General features: G+C 38.2%; 1 protein-coding gene and 1 pseudogene across 1 annotated transcript; both read left to right on the forward strand.

Annotated features, from left to right (window-relative positions):
- The first annotated feature begins 1253 nt into the window (after positions 1-1253).
- Positions 1254-21746, forward strand: CDC25C (cell division cycle 25C). The gene is made up of 12 exons (XM_054568395.1): positions 1254-1493; positions 2470-2564; positions 3979-4024; positions 5418-5451; positions 5565-5654; positions 10820-10996; positions 15285-15335; positions 18684-18746; positions 20068-20166; positions 20718-20851; positions 21237-21348; positions 21549-21746. Exons 1-12 carry the CDS (start codon positions 1297-1299, stop codon positions 21699-21701), a joined length of 1251 nt encoding a protein of 416 aa, XP_054424370.1. The 5' UTR covers positions 1254-1296; the 3' UTR covers positions 21702-21746.
- On the forward strand, positions 3600-3696 carry LOC129066777 (uncharacterized; annotated as a pseudogene).
- Positions 21747-22102: the final 356 nt, after the last annotated feature.

Consider the following 22102-nt stretch of genomic DNA (forward strand, 5'->3'; position numbering starts at 1 on the left):
AATTTCCTTTAATCATATAGCGTCTTAGAAATGCTGCGTACTAAAATGGAGATCTTACTAGGAAAACTCTTGGAACGGGCCAATGCTGCTTAGCATAAATACACACACCTGTCTCGCCCCAACATCCGCCACACCCAAGGCAAATGTTCCATCTCCAGTGGAAGGCTAGCAAACTAAGAGGTAAAAGTCTGTATAATACACGAGAAAGAATCAAGGAAAAAGAAACCTCTAAAACATCCTACGATCCAGGTTAATTCCTCCAGGTACTAACAGAAGGACAGGACGTCCCTAGCGAGGTGCAATTTAAATCTCCCGGGGTCGAAGGGGCAGAGCGCAGGGAAAGATCCGGGAGGGTGAGGCGATTGGCCACAGGGAAAGCCAATGGTGCACCAGGCTCGTGTGGGGCGGGGCTTATTAAACGGCTTGCCCAAGGCTGGTGGGCCAATCGGCATCCTGCTCTGGCTGTGGGGCGGGGCAAATTGCGCTCCTCTCAGAGTAAGCTCAAGCCCCCAGTGCTGGATGAGCCAAACGATTGGCTGAGGGGGTTCTGGGCGGGCGCATGAAGATTGGTTAACTCATCTTAGAGGAGAGCAGGATAGGTTATTGGGCGGGCGGAAGGTTTGAATGGTCAAGGCCTGTGGCTGTTGATATTCCTGCTCTGAGGCCCTGAGGAGAGAAGCGGAAAATCCTGACTCCGGCCTATCCAGTCGAGAAGTAGAATTGCAGTGTGGTTAATTACCTCCTTTTCCCAGAATTCCTTTAATTCTGCTCAGGTCTTTACTGTGGCTGACCCCCATCCACTGCCCTTTCTCCTGAAGGTAAATCTCAGACTCAAACCTGAGGTAAGACCGGAGTCATCTGTCAGAATCGCGGAGACCCATTTCCCCTCAGGGGCCAGTCGGAGCCCCACAAACAGAAGGTCAGGGCCTCTGAGGTCGGCATTGTCGCGAGTTAAGAGATCTGAGTTCTTTCGGGTCAGGAGTCACGAGCTGTGTGGTACTGAACAAGTCAAAGCCTTCTTTTCATTTTTGCTTTAAAGGTCTGGGGTTTCCTCTTGGTAAGTTCACGTTCCGACGAAAAGGCCAGGCCTCTTCAGGCCAGTGTGATTTAACCGTCAAGCCAAGTGATGACTGATTCACCGTTTGCGGGTGCCCGTCCCCCAGTACCGATCCCCGTGGCCGCGACTGGGAAGGGTGGAGGAGGTTGTGAAAGCTGGACGATCTGTGATGGGCCTGTATAGATGACGTTCTCCTCTTAGCTAGGTTTTATTTTTTTCTTAGTAAGTACTTGGAGACTATGTCTGCAGAACTCAATTCATCCGCAAGAGAGGAGGAGGGAAGTCTTGGCCCAGGACCCAGTTTTAGGTCCCGTCAGAGGAAGATATTAAATCTGCTCTTGGAGAGAGACACTTCCTTTACTGTGTGTCCAGATCTCCCAAGAACGCCGGTGAACAAACTCTTTGGTGATTCTGCAAACCTGAGCATTTTGTCTGGGTAAATCCACATTTCATGCCTCATCTCCTTTGCTTTTTTAAACAGTTTTGAGTTAAAAAAAAAAAAATTACCCTGGCTTAAAGATATAAGTTTAAGTCTTAGCCCTGGACTGTGTGACCCTTTTGATATTCAGGCTTCTTTTCTGTGACATAGGAATAATCTCTTCCTATTTATTAGAATCTTGTGAGAATCAAATGTGATGTGTGGGAAAAGTCTTTGAAAACTATTGCATTATATGAGTTGGTCACTTTATTAGTATTTAGAAAAACCTTTAAAGATTTTATTGATTCATTTTTAGATAGAGGGGAAACGAGGGAGAAAGAGAGGAAGAGAAACACCGATGTGTGCGAGATACCGATCTATGGATAGGTTTCCTCTCACACACCCCCAACCGGGGACCTGGCCTGTGTCCCAGGCATGTGCCCTGACTGGGAATCGAACCAGCGACTTTTCCATTTGCAGGCCAGCACTCAATCTACTGTGCCACACCAGCCAGGGACTTTATTAATATTAATTTTAATATTAGTGTAATTGCACTTTAAATTTTGGCTATGCCATGCCCTAATGCCTCAGCTAGCAAAGTTGGAGAGTTAGAGACTTGTGAAGTATTAGAGACTTCAGAGAGAAATCAAATTAGTGTGCTCACGGTGTACAGAGCAGAAGATGTGGGGTCAAGACCCACCTTGGTCTGTAAACTTTGGTTCTCAATTTAAAAATAAAAAACAACAAACAACCCTACTGTCTCAGGATGTTGGTGAGGAGAAAATTAGGTACAGATTATTGGAGAAGAGAAAAAGTGGGAGATTTTTCTTAACATAATCTGAAATGTTTCTAAAAGCAACTGGATTTATTTGGACACTGTTCAGATTATGTGATAATCATTGAGGGGTGTTTCAAATTGAGGATAACGTGATCTTTTTCTTTTACGAATATTACATCCTAACGAGAATATTGATGTACTGTTATGTCTCAACAGAGGAACCCCAAAACGTTGCCTTGATCTTTCGAATCTTAGCAGTGGGGAGATGTCTGCCACTCAGCTTACCACTCCTGCAGACCTTGACGGAACTGGTAGGGAGAAGGGAGGTAAAGGCTGCAAAGAAAGAAATAACTTTTTCTTAATTTTAATTTATTGATTTGAGAGAGAGAAAAACATCAATTTTGTTGTTCCACTTCTCCATTCATTCATTTATTTCTTCCTGTATATGTCCTGACTGGGGATTGAACTTGCAACCTTGAGTATCTGGACCATGTTCTAACCAGTGGAGCTACCTGGCCAGGGCCAGGAAAGAATAACGGTTAAGGGTGAGGTCAGGGTAGTAAGATGGACATGGAAGGTGGTAAAAAGTAGGTAGAGAGCCTTGAAGTTGGAATTCTCTTGGTACCAATAGGATTTTTGAGGAGAATGATAAAGCCAATGGGAAGAGAAAAATAATTAATGGTAGTCACTTTGCAATTAAGATTTTATTTATTTATTTTCAGAGAGGGACAGAAACATGATATGCAAGAGAAACATCAGTCATTTGCCTCTCACATGCCCTCAACTGGGGACCTGGCCCACAACCCAAGCATGTGCCCTGACTGGGAATTGAACCAGCAACTTTTCCGTTCGCAGGCCAGCACTCAATGTGCCCTGACCAGGACTTAAACCTGCGACTCAGACTTGGTTCCCAGGGTAATGCTCAGTCCACTGAGCTATACCAGCAAGGGCCACTTTGCATTTGAAAATTTTAGACAGGAAGGGATATTTTGTTGACTGATTGATGGTATGAATTGAAATTGACTGAATGATGGGAATGAAAGTGGTAGTTAAGATGAGAAGTTTTATGACCTACTCTCTTATCAGCAGAGTCAAAGAAACCAACATAAATAAATACTTTGTCATCTAATTCTTGTGTTTCTATAGGGCCTAAGCCCTATGTTTTACTAGTTAATCATTTTAGTATTTGTTCTAATTTCAAATTTCCTGATTGATAAGCATTCTCTTCCATTCATGAAATAAATCTCTGTAGGTTTTGGGTTTTTTTTTTAAGATTTTATTCACCTTCAGAGAAAGGGGAAAGGAGGGAGGGAGAGAGAGAGAGAAACATAAATATATGAGACATAAAGACTATACTTTCAGGGATCATTTCTATAGTTTGTTACTGGAGATATGTTGATTGATTGCCTCTGGCATAACTGGGGACCTGGCCCTCAACCCAGGCACGTGCCGGGACTGAGAATCATACTGGCCACCTTTCGGTTCGCAGGCTGGCCCTCAATCCACTGAGTCATACCAACCAGGGCTTTGTTTCCCAGCATTTTGTCTTTCAGTGACACATGTAAATTCTTAACTTTCTATTAACTTTTACTTTGTACCATGAAATTGGTACCTATCAAGACCTTTTGTGTTTAGAAGGTCAGCTTTGAAATTAATATGGCAATGAAGAAAATTGGAAGGAAAGACATGATGCATAGACAAGAATAACCTCATATCTGATTGCAGGTCCTTTGGATTCTTCAGGATCTCAGGAAATACAGTTAGCTCGGACGTAAGTTCCTTTGCTGAACTAACCTCATGCTAAAGCCTTTCAGCACTGGCACAGGATTTTATCCTATGTAAACTCTGCAAGTATAGAACATTTCACTTTGGGTAATATGGACTTGGAGTCCTTCCCCTGAAAGGTTTTTAAGTTTTTCTGAGTGTTGTGAAAATGAAGGCTATTTATTTTAACCATCACACACGATCAGCAATATTGTTAAAAATAGTACATACTGCACTTAGGCGTAGGCTGTTACCTGCATGTGAGTAGCGCTGTATCTTAGTACTTAAATGCGCCTAGTGTAGGCTGTAGAATCAGTGTGTCTAGATTCCAGTGGCTTTCTACCTCACCAGCTGTGACTCTGACAGGTTTCTTAACCTCACTGCACCTCAATTTCTTCATTAATAATAAAGAAAAACGTTAATGGAGATAATAGTATTTCTTATAAACAGCTATTGTAAGGATTAAATTTTCATTTAATCCTTAGCACCTGCCAAAGTATTTTAGAATATTTATTGATGGACTTGATAGATGGAGAGCAGGATGACAGTTGTGAAGGGGGGGCGGTGGTTAGCGAGTGGAGGGATTGAACAAAAAGGAAAAAGTACACATGGACATGGACAAGAGTGTGGTGATTGCTGGGGGGAGAAGGGTATAAGGGGACTAAAAGGTAACGTTAAAAAAAAATACAGTAAAGATTAATTTTTTAAAAAATGAATATTATTACCAATGAAGATCCTTCGTTGGAGATCTTTAAGTGTTCGGTCAGGGAATACTCAATGAATGAAAAATAATTTTAACTCAACTTCTTAAACTTACTGTAAGTTTTCTCTTTGACTGTTTTAATCTTCTTAGAACTTTATCCTTCAATATTTAGTTGAATTAGGTACACTTTAGTACACTAGGGAAGGCTTTCAATGACTACATTGATATCAATACATGTGAAAATTTATTTTGTATTGTTTGAACTTTCTTTGAATTGCTTAAAATGCCCTAACCTATGTAGACCAAATGAACTCCTGGGAAGGGGGATAGAAATTTATTAAAAATAAATAAATATTAGTTCTCAGTAGTCAATGATGGAAAATTAGTGTCTGTATAAGATGTAGGACAAAATCGTCATCTTTTATGCATATCTATGTAAACATATGGTTATATATATATGTATGCAAATAAAAAGTAAGGGCTTTATCTTCAGAATGTCACTCAAAATCTTAATATTTACCACAGAGAGTCCCCTACATACTGTTATTGGAATAGACATATCAACTAGTTATAGGGATCCTAGAATGCAAGAAAGGAAAAGTTGGCATGCTCCAAGCCACTGGTGAATAACCAAACAGTATTTGGGGCTAAACTGACTAGTAATTTTTTTTATTTTTTTTTATTTTTTGATTTGCAGAAATCATCACCAGCACCTTATAAAATGCAGCCCAGTGAGTAGATCCCCTTTCTTAGGTTTGGCTTTGTTTCTCAGGTGGAAGACAGGGTTTCCAACTCACCTGTGGCTGGGGGTTGCTGAATGTTCTCGGAAAACCATCTCTTGTAGGCACAACTGCTTTGTAGCACACCGAATGCTTTGGATCATGGCAGCAGGAAGAAAGATGCAGTGTGTACCTCATCCACAAACAAAGAAAATGTGAGTGTCTAATGGAAACCTAGATACATTAGCAATTGTATTCCTTTGAGCAGAGCAAGTCATTGGTATCATGAGACCTCAAGCTCATTATGCCTCAGTATGCTAGACAAACGAATAGTATCATTATAGGAAAAAAACTTCTTTATGGTTTGTTTTCTGTTTTTCTCTTTAAGGTTTGACCCTAGAGCAGAAACCTAGCTCCAAGTCTTGCACAGTAGGTCATGATTATACTCATGTTCAGTTTATTGGTTTAAGGACAAAAATATCTGTTAATGTTGTTTAAGGACTTTAGGACTTTTTTTTAAAAAGTAGGAATAATGTAAATAACTAGTTCACAGACTATTTGCATGACTTCACATACAAGTCTAGAGTTCTTAATTTCTTTTTCTGTGTTTTTATTTTTTATAGAGCAGGGAAGTGAGGAAGAGAGGGAAAGAAACATTAATGTAAGAAACAGTTGGTTGCCTTTTGTATGTGTCCCCACCAGGGACTGAACCTGCAACCCAGGCATGTGCTCGACAAGGAATCAAACCTTCAACCTTTCAGTTTGCAGCACGATGCCCAACCAACTAAGCCCCACAGGCCAGGGCTAGAGTTCTTAATTTCTTATTTCTCTTTTAACCTAGCTTTTTAGTCCCTATTCAGAGAAAGCCATGGTCCTTTTTCCTCTGAGCTTCAGGCCATCCTTGAGTCCCACGTGGAAACTGACTTCTCCAGAGCTGCCTTATCACTAAGATAATTTTCTAAATAATCTCTCTTTTTAATTGCTTTTAGAGAGAGAGAGGAAGGAAGAGAGAGACAGAGACACCAATTTGTTGTTTAGGTTATTTCTGTATATTCATTGGCTGATTCTTGTATGTGTCCTGACCAGGGATAGAACCTGCAACCTTGGCATGTTGGGACAATTCTCTAACTAAGCTACCTGGCCAACGTGCTAATCTCTTTTTCTAGCCATTTTTTCCCTGCCCCCCATTCTTTCCTCCAGGTCAGTATAATATAAAAGATTGCTGTTTTCCTTTTCTCACATTAACTACGTTATGCCCATGTTTTTGGCTATCCTAATCAGCTTTTTAAAAAAATTTAATGCTGTTCTTTTAATCTTCCTTTGCTCAAAAAAATTTTTTTTATTTATAAACTTGAGAGAGAAAGACATCAGTCTGTCATTTCACTTATTTATGCATTCATTGGTTGATTCTTGTATGTGCCCTGTCAGGGACTGAACTCACAACCTTGGTATATCAAGACAACACTAACCAACCTGAACTCTCCAGCCAGGGGCCAGTTTGTTGTTTTTTGTGTTTCATCCTTCATATGAGTGAATTCATACCATTTTTTGTTATTTCCATCTGATTTATTTCATTGAGCTTAATACTCTCAATATCCATCCATGTTGTTGAAAATGGCAATATTTCTTCTTTTTTATGGCTGAGTAATATTCCTGTGTGTGTGTGTGTGTGTGTGTGTGTACACACCACATCTTCTTTATCCAGACATCCATTGAAGGACATTTAAGTTGTTTCCATGGCTACTGTGAATAAAAACAATATTTTTTAAAACATTTTTAATGAATGTTTTTATTCTAATTAATGGACCATACTTTATGTCTGTACTTCCCTATTGTTTTTAGTGATATCTAAGTTTTGATTTTATAAATAATGCTATCATGTAAGTTCTTGAGCATAGATCTTTGCCTGTGTTTCAGATTTTTTTCCTTAGGATTGGTACCAAGAATTATAATTACTAGGTTAAAGGGTATAAATATTTTTTAATTAAGATTTTATTTTTTTTTAGAGAGCAGAAAAGGGAGGGAGAAAAGAGGAGAGAAACATCTGTGTATGAGAGAAACATCACCCAGCTGCCTCTTGCACACCCCTAAGTGGGGACCTGGCCTGAAGCCCAGGCATATGCCCTTGACTGGGAATCAAACCAGTGACCCTTCAGTTCACAGTCTGGCACGCAACCCACTGAGCCATACCAACCAGGGCAAGGGTATAAATATTTTAAAGATTTTTGATACATATTGCCAAATTCCTCTCAAAACAGTTATAAGAATTTAAAACTTTGCCCTGGCTAGTGTGGCTCAGTGGATTCAGTGCTATCCTGCAGAGAAAGTTCCCTGGTTCAATCCCCAGTCAGGGCACATGCCTGGGTTGTGGTCCAGGTCCCCAGTTAAGGGTGTGTGAGAGACAACCAGTGATGTATCTCTTGCACATCAATGTTTCCCTCTCTAAAAGTAAATAAATAAAATCTTTTTTAAAATTAAAAAAAATTACAATTTTATGAGCAATTTATAGCTCATGTGGGTAAATTATTGTTTTTAAAAATTGCTAATTGAGTAAAATGTTTTATAAAGCTAATTATTAGTGATTTCATGTGAATATTAGCCATGTATATTTCCACTAGTGAATGATTGTGTCCTTTGTCCGCTTAGCTACTAGAGTCTTAAGTTACCCAGACATTCACTTGCTTTTAGTAGATACTCCAGAGATTGGATTCTAATCTCAACCCTATGGGAAGGCCATTTTAACATATCCCATCCTAGGTAGATAAAGTTGATCATGTTTCAGACTTTTTATTTCCTGGTAGAAGGGAAGACTTGGAGCATGGTAAATTACTGAATAGTCTTTTTTATGTGTGATTTTTTTTTAAGTGGTAAAATATATATAACATTAAATTTACCATTTTAATAGTATTTAAATATACAATCCAGGGGCACTGAGTACATTCAAAATGTTGTACAACCATCATCGCTGTCCATTTCCAGAATTTTTTCATTATTCAACATAGAAGCACTCTACCCATTAAACAGTAACTCATTCCTCTTTTCCCCCAGTCTCTGGTAGCTTCTAGTCTACTTTCTGCCCCATGAATTTAGCTACACTAGGTACTTTCTGTAAGTGGAATCATATAACATTTTTCCTTTTCTGTCTCGTTTATTTCACTTAGCATAACGTCTTCAACGTTCATCCATGTTTGTAACATGTATCTTATGTATATATCTACATCTTGTTTATTCTTTAATTTGTGATGGGCTTTTGTGCTATTCCCACCTTTATTATGACTTACTATGACTACTGCTGCTATGAACATTGGTATACAACTATCTGTTCAAATCCGTGCTTTCAGTTTTTTGGGGTATATACTCAGAAACGGAATAGCTGGATCATTTGGTAATTTCTTGTTTAATTTTTTGGAGAACTGCCATACTGTTATCCATAGCAACTGTACCATTTGACATGTCTCACAGCAATATAGAAGAATTCCGATTTCTCCATATCCTTGACAATACTTGTTACTATCTTTTAAAAAATATAATAGCTATCCTAATGAGTAAGAAGTATCTCACTGTGGTTTTGATTTGCATTTCCTGAATGACAAGTTGTTCATTTTTTCATGTACTAATTGGCCATTTATATATTATCTTTGGACAAATCTTTATTCAAGTCCTGCTTGTTCTGTTATCGGACACACACACACACACACACACACCCCTCTGTCCAGAAAGTATCCAGCCATGCACTATGAACGAGACATTTATTGAAGAAGATACAAGAAGCATTGTACATAGGACAATGGTGCCTCAGTTACCTTCAAAGTAGGCACCTTGGGACCTCACGTAGTTCTCCCAGTTGCCATCAGCTGCCCCATTATATTTCCCTGAATGTCATTGACGGTCTGAAATCGCTTCCCTTTCAAAGGTGATTTTAGTTTTGGAAAAAGCCAGAAGTCACAAGGTGCCAAATCTGGGCTGTAGGGGACTGAGTCACTTGGGTGATTTGATGTTTTGCAAAAAAACTCTGCATGAGGCATGCTGCATGAGCTGGTACATTGTTGTGATGTAGCTGCCAATCACCAGTTGCCCATAGCTGCAGCTCTTTTTTGTTATATTGCATCTCTCAATGAAGAATAACATTGAAGTAGTACTCCTTATTTATTGTTTGGCCTAGAGGGGTGTACTCGTGATGGACAACACCTTCCCAATCATAAAACAGAGTTAACATGGTCTTGATCTTGCTGCCACTTTGCCTTGCCTTCTACAGGCATGGAGAACCAGGTGACTTCAGTTGGGACGACTGGGCCTTCGTTTGCAGAGCATAGCTGTAGACCCATGATTCATCTCTGGTTTTGACCTTCTTGAGGAAATATGGTTCATTCGTAGCAGTTTGAATCAAGTCATTAGCAACTGCAGCACGATGTTCCTTCTGCTCTGGTAGCAGAAGCCGCAGAACAAATTTTGCCACAACACATTTCATGCCAAGATCCTGTGTCAAGGTCTCAGACACAGTAATCTTTGGAATCCCCAGATCAGCTTCTAGTTCTTGCACTGTCAGTTGCTGATTTTTGTTGATTGCAGCCCATTAACATTCAACATTCTCATATGTTCTGCTTTTTGCAGGCCTTCCAGAAAATGGATCACTTTCAACAGATTCTCAGCCACCTTTGAAGTGTTTGTGCCATGCTCTTATTTGCACTGCACTCATTGAAAGCCTTCTGAAGCATCCAGATTGTTTATGTGAAACAATGTTCAAACTTAACTCAAAATTTGATGCAGATTCATTGCTCTACTCACTTAGTCATTTTGAATTCAACAGCCACATAGCACACGTGCTCATGCAACTCTGTCTACTGCCCCCATTGACTAGTACCGTGAAGCTGTCATTGTTCATGCCTGTGTTTTCTAGTCCACTCTCCTTGGCTGCCAGGTTACATTGATGGCATGTAACCTGATCTCCTTATATTAACAATGGCTGGACTTCTACTAGACAGACCTCATAACATCATACACACACACACACACACACACACACACACACACACACACCCCCCCCCAATCAGATACACGATTTGCAGATATATGATAATGGCAGAATCTCCCATTTTGTGGTTGCCTTTTCACTTTCTTGATACTATTCTTTGATATGCAAAAGTTTTAAATTTTGATGAAATTCAGTTTATCCATTTTTAAAAGAAAAATGTGCTTTTATGTCATATCCCATAAATCTTTGCCAAATCCAATATCATGAAGCTTTCCCCCTATGTTTTCTTGTAAGAGTTTTATAGTTTTAGCTTTTACATTTAGGTCTTTGATTCATTTTGAGTTAATTTTTATATGGTGTAAGGTAAGCATCATGGATAACTTATAATATTGTCAATATTCTTGGCAGGACAATGGAAACTTGGTGAAAAGTAAAATGAAATATCTGGGCAGTCCCATCACTACAGTTCCAAAATTGGATAAAAACCCAAAACTAGAAAAAGACCAGACAGAGGAGATTTCAGATGAATTGATGGAGTTTTCCCTGGAAGATCAAGAAGAGGCCAAGGGACAGTGCTCTCTGATGGTATCTTTGCATTTTCCATTCATTCTTAAATGAAGAATACTGCATATCTAATATGTTGCAGTCACTGTACTAAGTGGTAGGTCTGCAGAGATCAAGAAGACATAGTCTCTACACTCTAATAGCTACCTGACTGATAGGGTGTCAGGTCTCTATAGGACTCTTCTTACCAGTGGGTGAGAGGTTCTAGTTGGTACTTTGAATAGATCACCATCAGTGTAATCTGGTGTAAGTGAAAATGGTAATGGATGGAATATACCTATTAATTCATTCACTTAACACTAGGGATAAGGTAGTGACCTCAACAGCACCAAAAAATCCCTGCTCCCACGGAGCATACATTCTAATCAGTAGGAAACAGATGAATAGCAAATAACATTTATAATATGGAAGATGGTAAAAAGCAGCATAAGGAGAATAGTGAGTGCCTAGATTGAGATGGCATAGAGTTGGGAGCTGATATGTCGCATAGATAGAATTCTCTGAGAATGGCACTTGAATGGACATCTGAAGCAGTGGGGGCTGAACAAACATATCAAGAAGAGTAAGTTATTCTAGGTGGAAGGTAAAGCAAGTGCAATGCCCCTAGGGTGGGAGCATGTTTGGCATGTTCATGGAATAGCAAATAGGCTGTTGTGGCTGGAGCAAAGTGAGCAAGGGCGGTGTGCAGATGAGGGCAGAGGGTAGGCAGCAGGAGGACAGATCAAGTAGGGTCGTGTCTGCCATTGTAAAGACTGCAAAAACTCTGACTCAAGGTGGAAACATCTTGTCTGCTCCTGCAGTATTCTTTCTCCTATATTATCAATTTTCTTCTTTCTCCTAGATTAATGGTTCTTAGTCTTTTTTTATATCAAGAATGCTTTACAATCTTCTTCTTTTCTTTCAGTTTTGTTTTGTATTGGTTTCAAGTGTTACAGTCTTAAAATTATTGAGAACTCCTTGCCTTGTACCCTATCTAACAGGAAAAGCATCCAGTTTTTAATCCATTGAGTATGGTATTTTTATAGGTTTCTTGAGATGCCACTTACCAGGTTGAGGAAAGCTCCCTTTTATTCTTAGTTTGCTGAGAAATTTTGGCAGGAACAGATACTAGATGTTATCAAATACTTTGCATCTCTTAAGATAATCATATGAGTTTCCTTTTTTTAACCTGTTAATATGGTGAATACATTGATTTTTGAATGGTAAAACAACCTTGTGTTCCTGTGATAACCTTATTTGGTCATGGTATATTATTCTTTATATATATATTTTAGATTTGATTTGCTAAAATTTTGTTGAGAAGCTTTGTATTTATGTTCAGGAGACACAGTGATCTTTAATGTTTTATTTTCCTTGTAATGTCTTAGGTATTGGTATCAATGTAATGATGTCATCATTTGGAAAGAATTCTCTTTTTCAGGTTTTTGAAAGGGTTTGTGTAGAATTGGTTTTTATTTCTTTATTTAAATGTTAGGCAAAATTCACCACTGAAGCCATCTGGGCCTGGGCTTTTCTTTGTGGAAAATTTTTTAATTACTAATTCAGTCTCTTTTTGTAGGTGTAGTCAGATTTTCTGTTCCTTGAGTCAGTTTCAGTAGTTTTTGTCTTTTTAGGAATTCGTCCATTTAATCTAGTTTTCTCACTTATTGTCATATAGTTGTTCATAGTATTCCCTTATTATCTTTTTATTGTTTTTCAAAGGTTGGTAGCAATGTCCTCTCTTTCATTGCTGTTTTTAGTAATTTGAGTCATCTCTTTTTTTTTTCTGGTCAGTCTAGCTAAAAGGTTTATCAATTTTGTTGATCTTTTCAAAGAACCAACTCTTGTTTTTTATTTATTGTTTTTCTATTCTCTACTTCACTCAGTTTACTCTAATCTTTCTTATTTCCTCCCTCTGCTTGCTTAGATTTAGTTTCTCCTTTGGTGGAAGCTTAGTTCATTGACTTGAGATCTTTCTTCTTTATTTTAAGCATTTGCAGCTATACATTTTTATCTAAACACTGCTTTAGCTGCATATCATAAGATTTGGTGTGTTGTGTCTAAATTTTCATTTATCTCAAAGTAAAGTATTTTCTAATTTCCATTATGATCTTTGTCAACCCACTGATTATTTAGGAGTTTGTTGTTTAATTTCCATATATTTCCAAATTTTCCAGATTTTTTTCCCTGCAATTAATTTCTAATTATTCCATTGCAGTCAGAGAACATACTTTGTATGATGTCAACACTTTAAAAGTTATTGAGGCTTATTTTTATCCTGGGGAATGCTCCATGTATATTTGAGAAATACATATTCTATTGTTGTTGAGTACAGTGTTTTATCAATGTCTGTTAGGTCTAGATTGGGTGTTCAAACCACGGCCTGTGGGCCACATGTGGCCCAGGATGGCTATGAATGACCCAACACAAAATCATAAATTTACTTAAAACCTTTTTTTGGCTCATCAATTTTCATTAGTGTTTGTGTATTTTTTTTAAAGATTTTATTTATTTACTTTTAGAGAGACGGGAAGGGAGGAAGAAAGGGAGAGAAACATCAGTGTATGAGAGATCACATGCCCCCAACTGGGGACCTGGTATACAACCCAGGCATGTGTCCTGACTGGGAATTGAACCAGCGACCCCCTCATCCACAGGCTGGCACTCAATATGCTGAACCATACTAGCCAGGGCTAGTGTTTGTGTAGTTAATGTGTGGCCAAAGACAACACTTCTTCCAGTGCGGCCCAGAGATGCCAAAAGATTGGACACCCCTGGCTCTAGATGGTTTATAACATTGCTTCAATTTAGTTTTTGAGCTAATAGTACTGTGCTAAATGGAGCCATCCTTGGCCTTGCCATTCTTACCAGGGTCTTTGCATTTGTTTTTCCTTCAGCCTGGAACATTCTCCCTGTAGGCAACACATGATTTTCTCCCTCATTTCAGTCTCATTTCCCACGTATGTCACCTGATCAGAAAGTTCTTTGCTAATTAGCTTTCTAACCCTAATATTTAAAAAATGTTTTTATCCTTCTTTATTTTTTACTTAAAGCATTTATCACTACATACAAATATAGAATATATTTATTTGTCTGTCTCTTCTACTCTCTTATTCACTGCACTATTACCTAGTATGTACTCAAAAATTGTTAAGCAGGTATGTGGATGTGGAAGTCTGGATGTAAAAGCAGAGGTCTTGACTAGAGACAGGAATTTGAGAGTCATTGGCCTAGAGGAGAAATTCAAATTTATGAGTGGAAAAAAACATCACCTACGACAAGAGTGAAGAGGTAAAAAAGGACCAGGACCTAGCCCTGATGAATCCAGCATCTGTTGGAGATTTGATAGGTGAGGAGGCCCAACAAAGAAGACTGAGAAGGAGCAACAGAGAGGTAGAAGCATCATGTTCTTTTAGTATAAGGGTTATCTCTGTTGGAAATAAACTAAAAAACTAGAAGTTTTTGTCATTGAAGCCAAGGAAGAAGGGATTAACCAACTCAATGGAAACCTCTGAGGTTCAGAAAGATACATGCATTATGGCTAAAGAAGTGACTCTAAGACGTGGCAGCATGAAGATTGTTGATTGAGTGATTCAGAGAGTAACGAGCCTGTGTGTGCTGAGGAGTGTTTAGGCCATGAGGAAATGGTTATGCCTTCTCAGTATCCAATGTATAGCCTTCCTTAAAAAAAGAAAAATAAATACATTTGGCTATTTTATAAAATCAATATATGATAGTATAGAACACTCAAATAAACAAAAAGAAGCTGTTGGAAATGCCCATAGTCCCACAGGCCAGAGATTATTACTGTTAACACTTGATGTAAGTTTTTTCAGACACTTTTCTATACAATTATTTTTCTTTTATTAAAGTGGTATTACAAAGCATTTTTCTAACATACTTAATGATATCATGAACTTATTTTCATGTCAATAAACTTAATCTACAACTTAATTTTATTGCATAATAGTAATCTTTAATATATGGTATATGATTTGTTTAACCAAGACTTTGTTATTGAACATGTAATTTATTAGTAATTTTTTTCTATTATAAACATGCTGGAATATCCATCTTTATAACCAATTTTTTTTTTGCATGTCCTTATTTCCTTAAGAACAAGTAGAATTACTAGAACAAAGGGTATGCAATTTTTACACTTGATTTTAGTCAAAAGACTGAGAAGCAATTAGGGTATGCATTTTTTAAATGATTCTCCACTTCTTTCATCCCCTGATTTTTAAACATTTAACATGAGAATTTGGGATGTCATTTTCAGGGCTTACATCTAAAGAAAACAATCTGTCTCTGTGACATTAATATCACTCAGATGCTGGAGGAAGATTCTAACCAGGGGTATCTGACTGGTGATTTCTCCAAGGTGAGTGTGGGTACACCTTTCCTATATTTCAATGAGTCATTTTGGGTCTGAATCTTTTCTACTCTGCTTGCAGAGAACACTAGGTATAATTATTCATCCTCACCAAATACACTCTGATAACCTGAAGGTGCTGTAGTGGTAGATCTAAGCCCTAAGCCTTTCCAGTGAGAAAGTATTCCTATTCAGTCTGGGAAAATCCAGAACAGTGGGGAAAGTATGAGGCTTATTACCTTTTTTCTTTTTAAAACTATCTTTTGAAATTATATAAATAATACTTGGTCATTACAGAAAAGGTAGAAAATGAAATCTATACCAGATCTTTTTTTATTAATCCCCCTTTTTTTTTTTTTTTTTTAGAGAGAGAAAGAGAAGGTAAGTGGAGGAGAAAGAGATGGAGAGAAACTTCTAATAATTGCCTCTCACATGCCCCCAACTGGGGACCTGGCCCACAACCCAGGCATGTGCCCTGACTAGGAATCAAACTGGCAACCTTTTGATTTGCAGACGGGTGCTCACTCCACTGAGCCACACCAGCCAGGGGGTTTTTTTTTTTGGTTTGTTTGTTTTTTTTTAAAGAAACCAAAAACAAAGTAACTTTTATATATTTGGAGTTAAACAAATCAAAACTAAAAGATAGCAGTTAAGAGATAAGTTTCTTCAAGACAAATCAAGCAAACATTTTCAGTTGTTTAATCACCAAGTTATTACGATGATCTTTCTTTGAATTTGTGTCCTTATTTTTTTGTTGTTATTGTTTACCAGCAAATGTTATTCCATTAGCCACATAAAACTAATCTCAGTAGATGAAAATGCATCTGCTATCCTGGGCATTCGAAGGCTATCCCTTTTATTACCATTACTTTAACTTAATGAAACATTTCCATTTTTGTCCTGTGGGCAACCCTTAATCACCATCTTCCTTTATTCCTTCATTGAATATATAACTTGTGAAAAATGATATATTGCTAGAAACAGTAGAAATAGAGCAACTAACTAGTTACTTACATGTGTTATAGTTTTGGGAGAATCTACAAACTACTACCATATTTTTATATTCATAGTGAAATGGAATGTTAATTTCTTCTCTGTAATTTTAAGCTTCTAAATGTGGGACTACTTTACTGTCATATTATACATAGACAATGGTACGTATCATGTACTATATTGCTTTACCCAATACAAAAGTCATGGCTATTAATCCCTGAAGAACTAATTGATCTTTAGAAAGTACTTATTTCCCAAACTGCCAAAACATTTCTTAAAACCTTAGAAGTATTTCTTCTCTTATTTGTCTCTATATAGCAAATTAGTTGCCTGGGAAAATGTTGTTCTTATTTTTGTTTTGCTTTTTTTCTAGTATTGTCATTTTTGTTTTTTTGTCCACCCCCTGCCCTCCAAAGAAGAAAAAGGTGCAGAAAGTTTGTTTGGCTCTGCGCAGATCTCTGTTGAATTCTTTTGATGCAAAGAATGAACTCATATCTGAAATAACCTGAAAGTCATAGTCTGCTAATGACATTGGTTAGAAATACTAAATTTTTAATGAATTGGAGTGACATTTGTTAATAAAATTATATAGGTTTCAGGTGTACAATTCTATAATACATCATCTCTATGTGGTATTGTGTGTTCACCACCCCAAGTCTCCTTCCATCACCATTTATCCCCCTTTATCCTCTTCTACCTCCCCCCACCCCCTTTCACCATATTGTTGTCTGTCTATAAGGTTTTTGGGTTGTGGGTTTTTGTTTGTTTGTTTGTTTGGTTTTGCTTAATCCCTTCACCTTTTTCATCCAGCCCCCCAACCCTCCCCCCCGACAATTGCCAAGTCAGTTTTCTATATCTACAAGTCTGTTTATATTTTGTTTGTTAGTTTATTTTGTTCATTAGATTCCACTAAAGTGAAATCATTTGGTACTTGTCTTTCTCTGTCTGGCTTATTTCACTTAACATAATAGTCTAAAAGTAAAGGGTTGGAAAAGATATTTCATGCAAATTAAACTTTTTTTTCATGGAAATGAGAAAAACGCTGTGATAGCAATACTTGTGTCTGACAAAATAGACTTTAACACAAAAGCTATAGTAACAAAGAAGGGCATTACATAATGATAAAGGGAACAATCCAACAAGAGGCTATAACCCTTGTAAACATTTATGCACCCAACATAGGAGCACCTAAATATGTAAAGCAAATCTTGATGGACAGAGAGGGAGAGAGTGACAGCGCTACAATCATAGTAGGGGATTTTAACACCCCATTGACATTAGTGCATATATCGTCCAGTTGGAAAATCAGCAAGGAAACAGCAGTCTACCCCAAATCTTATCAATCACAATATAAGTGCTTTTAACATCTTTTTTTTTTCCTAATTCTATATTATTTATTTATTTTTTAATTTTTTTTAATTTACTTTTTAAATACATTTGTCTCTGCCTCCCCCCCACCTCTTTCCCATGCCCCCTCCCACCTTCCCTCCCTCAGCTCTTCCCCTTTGGTTTTGTCCATGAGTCTAACATCTTGATGTATATCTCTCCAGACTTTTAAAAAAAAGTTTATCGATTGATTGATTTTTAGAGAGAAAGGAAAGGAGAGAGAAACATCAATTTGTTGTTACACTTATTTATGGATTCATTAGCTGATTCTTTTTTCTTTTTTAAAGATTTTATTTATTTATTTTTAGAGAGAAGGAAGAGAGGGAGAAAGAAAGGGAGAGAAACATCTATGTGCGAGAGATGCCTCTCACATGCCCCCAGCTAGGACCTGGCCCACAACCCAGACGTGTGCCCTTACTGGAAATTGAACTGGCAACCTTTTGGTTCTCAATCCACTGAGCCACACAAGCCAGTGCTCTCTAGACTTCTTTTGTGTTCTCACAAACATACATGTACACACACAAACACATTTATTGGTTTCTCCACAAAGACTTTTTTCTGTATTGTGATCTCTTGGGGTTCTTTTTTCATTTATTATATCAGGAACATTTTTTTCATGTCAATAAAGAGTTCTGCTTCATCATTTTGTCATTTTTAATAGCACAGTATTTTATTTTTTGGCTGCCCATAATTTCTTGATAAATTCCTTCTTGTAGAATATTTTATAATTTGTCCTTGTGAAGTATACCAAGATGGACATAGTTGTAACTAAATCTAAAACTTTATACACATCTTTAATTAGTTCCTTAGAATCATTTCTTAGAAATAGAACTGTTGTAGTTTTTAGAAATGGAATGCACGTTATAGAGACCATTGAGGGTTTAAAGGTCATTTGGAAAGAAGGACAATATATGGGCATTTCATCTCAAATTTGGGTATAGAAAATTTACTGTTATTTCTGCTCCTTGGTAATTCTAGGTATGTATGCTGCCAACCGTGTCAGGGAGACACCAAGATCTGAAGTACATCAACCCAGAAACAGTAAGCAGATTTCTGGAGATGGTAACTGGTTACATAAGCTACCATCTGGTCTGTTCTGTCCCTAAAATCCCCACTTCCAATTGTATTTCTTTCACCGTGTTCACTAACAAGCTCCTAATTCAACTGAAGCTATATTAAAGGACTTACTTTTATCCCATTCTTCTGTTACCTTTTTTAATTAAACAAATGATATATAATTTTTATGAAAGGGGAAAAAAATGAAAGGAAGGAAGGAGGGAAAGGAAAATTAAAGAAAAAAAGGCAGAAACTCCCAAAGGAAAAAAGTAAAAATCACTTGATTTGGGCGACCTTACATCCTGGTTTACATGTTATATCATTTATGCCTACTAGCACAGGTTAATTATTAATAGTGTTTTCTTTCACTCTGAAAAGTGCCCCAGTTTGTGTAATAATTACTTGGTCACCCTACCCATAATCTTGCCATCAGAGACAACCACAAATAATCTTCTCCTTATGGCCTTCCAGATTTTATTCTGGCATATGCTTTATAAAATAGAGTCATGATAAATATGTAGTGGTACAATTAGCTTAGTAAGACATTGTTAACATCATTCTATATCAATAAAAAGATTGATCTATATTATCCTTTTAATGGCTATATAATCTGTTATACTGACATGTGTAATTTATTTAACCAAACCCCCATTATCTGTAATATTTTGATAACCTAAAACAATGCTGGGATGAGTAGTATTGTGCCACATTTTTTGTACTTTTCTGTTTACTTAAGATGTTAGAAAAAAAATTGCTTAGTCAAAGTATAATTACATTTATATTTATATGCATTTACAAAGTTCTCTCCAGAAAGTCTGAACAAATTTATACTCCTACAAGTAGCTTACATTTTCTCCTCTGGGTATCACACTTTTTCTTCTATATTCTTTTCTAAAAGACTTGCTTTCTTCCTTTATATCGGAGGGTGGGGAACCATTCCCCATCTCTTCTTGCAAACTCTGGATCTTTGGCTGCTACCTGTGCCACTGTAGAAGTATTTGTGTATCTTCGAAAGACTGATTCTAGCCATGTCTGTCTCAAGATGAGTAGCTTCAATATGTACCCCCATCCCGCACCCCCCCCCTCCCCGTATCCTGGCAATACCAGCTATTTTGGTTCTCTAAAAAGGCCACTTCCTATTCCATTCTCACGTGGGACGGGGCTCTACCACTGAGGGGACTTTGGAGGCTGGGCATGCAGTGGAATCTTGGGTGACTAAAGGGAGTATAAATCAGAAACGGTGTGACTGCTCTTTTTTCCTTCAGAGTGACAGTGAGCAGGGTATTCAATCATAGTTTGTGTGCAGGTGGCTGCCTTACTGTTGGGGAAATTCCAGGGTCTGATTGAGAAGTTTTATATCATCGATTGCCGCTATCCGTATGAGTACCTGGGAGGACACATCCAGGTGAGGTTGCATTGGGGACATTAGCAAGAGAAGGGGTGGAAATAGCTCTTTACTGAGAAGAGTGTAGACAAAGAGTCCTGTGAACTCTAGAACCAGGGCAGACATTATACATTTGGAGCACATCAAGATGTAAGTCTTCATTTCTATTCTAGTTCTGTATACCTTGAGCAATTTACTTTCCCCTTCTCTTCTAGACCAATCTCCCTCTTTTCTGTAGGAGCCAAGTGTTCTTATATGGAAATAAAAACATTAATTAGAGGACTGAGAAGCACTTTGCAAACAATGTACTGCTCATAGACATTCCTCACAATGATCCTACACTTGAGGCAGTTTAATTCTATGAGCATTTATTGAGCAACTACTACATACCAAGCTTAAAGCCAGGCCCTGGGAGTATATACAGAGACACAATTACGTCTCTTCTCTGCAAGTGCTTATAGTTTAGCCTTCCTGGCCCAAATTTCCCAAGTTGATATGTTATCCCAATTATTTCTAAGTATCATCACTGTCCAGAGGCCCTTGAGGAAATACTTACTAAAATTCTTCTACAGGGAGCTTTAAACTTGTACAGTCAGGAAGAACTGTGTAACTTTTTTCTGAAGACACCTATTGTCCCTTTGGATGCCCAGAAAAGAATAATCATCGTGTTCCACTGTGAATTCTCCTCAGAAAGGGGTCCCCGAATGTGAGTGTCTACATGGGTAGGGCGTGTGATGGAAATTGAACTTGAGTTAGGACTTATAAGGGAACCTTCCCAGACCAGCTCAGACAGAGAATGAATGAATGAATGCTGTCTACTGTGGCTTGAAGAATGGTATGGAGTAGTAAGAAGGGAGTTTCTACAGTTCAAAAGTTTGGAGCAGTGAAGGAAAAAAAATTGGGAATTAGACACCAGAGGAGGGAAAGAGAAAGAATGGTGCTAATAAAACTTGTTTTGCAAAAATAATGAGATCTGGAGGTCCTTATTGGGTTAGCAATAGTCTATTCTTTCTTCCCTTCCCCACTGAGCGGACCATGGAATCCTGACCTACCTTCTTTCCTCCCCACACATCTCTGGGTTTTCTATAAAGGTGCCGCTCTTTGAGAGAAGAGGACAGGGCCCTGAACCAGTATCCCACATTGTACTACCCAGAGCTGTATATCCTCAAAGGGGGCTACAGAGACTTCTTTCTAGAATATACGGTAAAGGATGGAGCATGTTGGGCAACGGGGGAGCCCATATTTGGGGGATCTAACTTTAATATGCAACTCCCTAGGCCTACAGGGCCCTCTGAGAAGAAGTTGCTGCTGCTTCTTAGCCACTACCGGCAGATTCTTTATTATACTTTGTAGGCAGAGTTCAGGAACCTAGAGAATCCCTTACTCTGTCCCTGACCTTTCAGGTGCTGTGTGAACCACAGAGCTACTGCCCTATGCATCACCAGGACCATAAGGAGGAGCTGCTGAAGTGTCGAAGCCAGAGCAAAGCATGGGAAGGAGAGCGGCAGCTGCAGGAGCAGATTGCTTTGCTGGTGAAGGATGTGAGCCCACAGTAATAGATCAGCTGCTGGCTGCCTAGGAGTCACCAAAAACACTGTAGAAACCCAAGGTGGAAAGAGGCCATCTTCTACGTGGCTAAGCTCAAGATTGTTAAAAGATGTCTGCAAACCAACAGGCTGCCAAAGTGATGCAGTCATAGACCTGGAAATTAGCTAGGTTTCAGGAGAGCTGCTGGCTGGTGGTGAAGTCCTGGAGCTGTCTCGGAAAGCTGTAGCCTCAGGTTGCACTGAGATGTGTGTTGCCTCAGGAAGTGCTTGCATTCTCTAACTACTTGTGTCTTCTCATAAGCCAGCCAGCTCTTCCTCTCTGAGTTTCTGGCTATGCAAGAGAGTTGCCCACCTTCTTTCTCTGTATTACCGTTCTTTGTTTCCCCCTCTTTTTCTTAAATGGGAAAATA

This window comes from Pteronotus mesoamericanus, unplaced genomic scaffold, assembly GCF_021234165.1.
Source record: "Pteronotus mesoamericanus isolate MK-2021 breed Mesoamerican mustached bat unplaced genomic scaffold, CSHL_Meso_final contig_2, whole genome shotgun sequence".
NCBI classification, from domain to species: domain Eukaryota; kingdom Metazoa; phylum Chordata; class Mammalia; order Chiroptera; family Mormoopidae; genus Pteronotus; species Pteronotus mesoamericanus.

Coding starts and splice junctions, on each gene's coding strand:
- CDC25C (XM_054568395.1), top strand. CDS start 1,297: ATGTCTGCAGAACTCAATTCATCCGCAAGAGAGGAGGAGGGAAGTCTT. Junction 15,336..18,683: donor TGACTGGTGATTTCTCCAAG/GTGAGTGTGGGT, acceptor TGGTAATTCTAG/GTATGTATGCTGCCAACCGT. Junction 21,349..21,548: donor ACTTCTTTCTAGAATATACG/GTAAAGGATGGA, acceptor CTGACCTTTCAG/GTGCTGTGTGAACCACAGAG.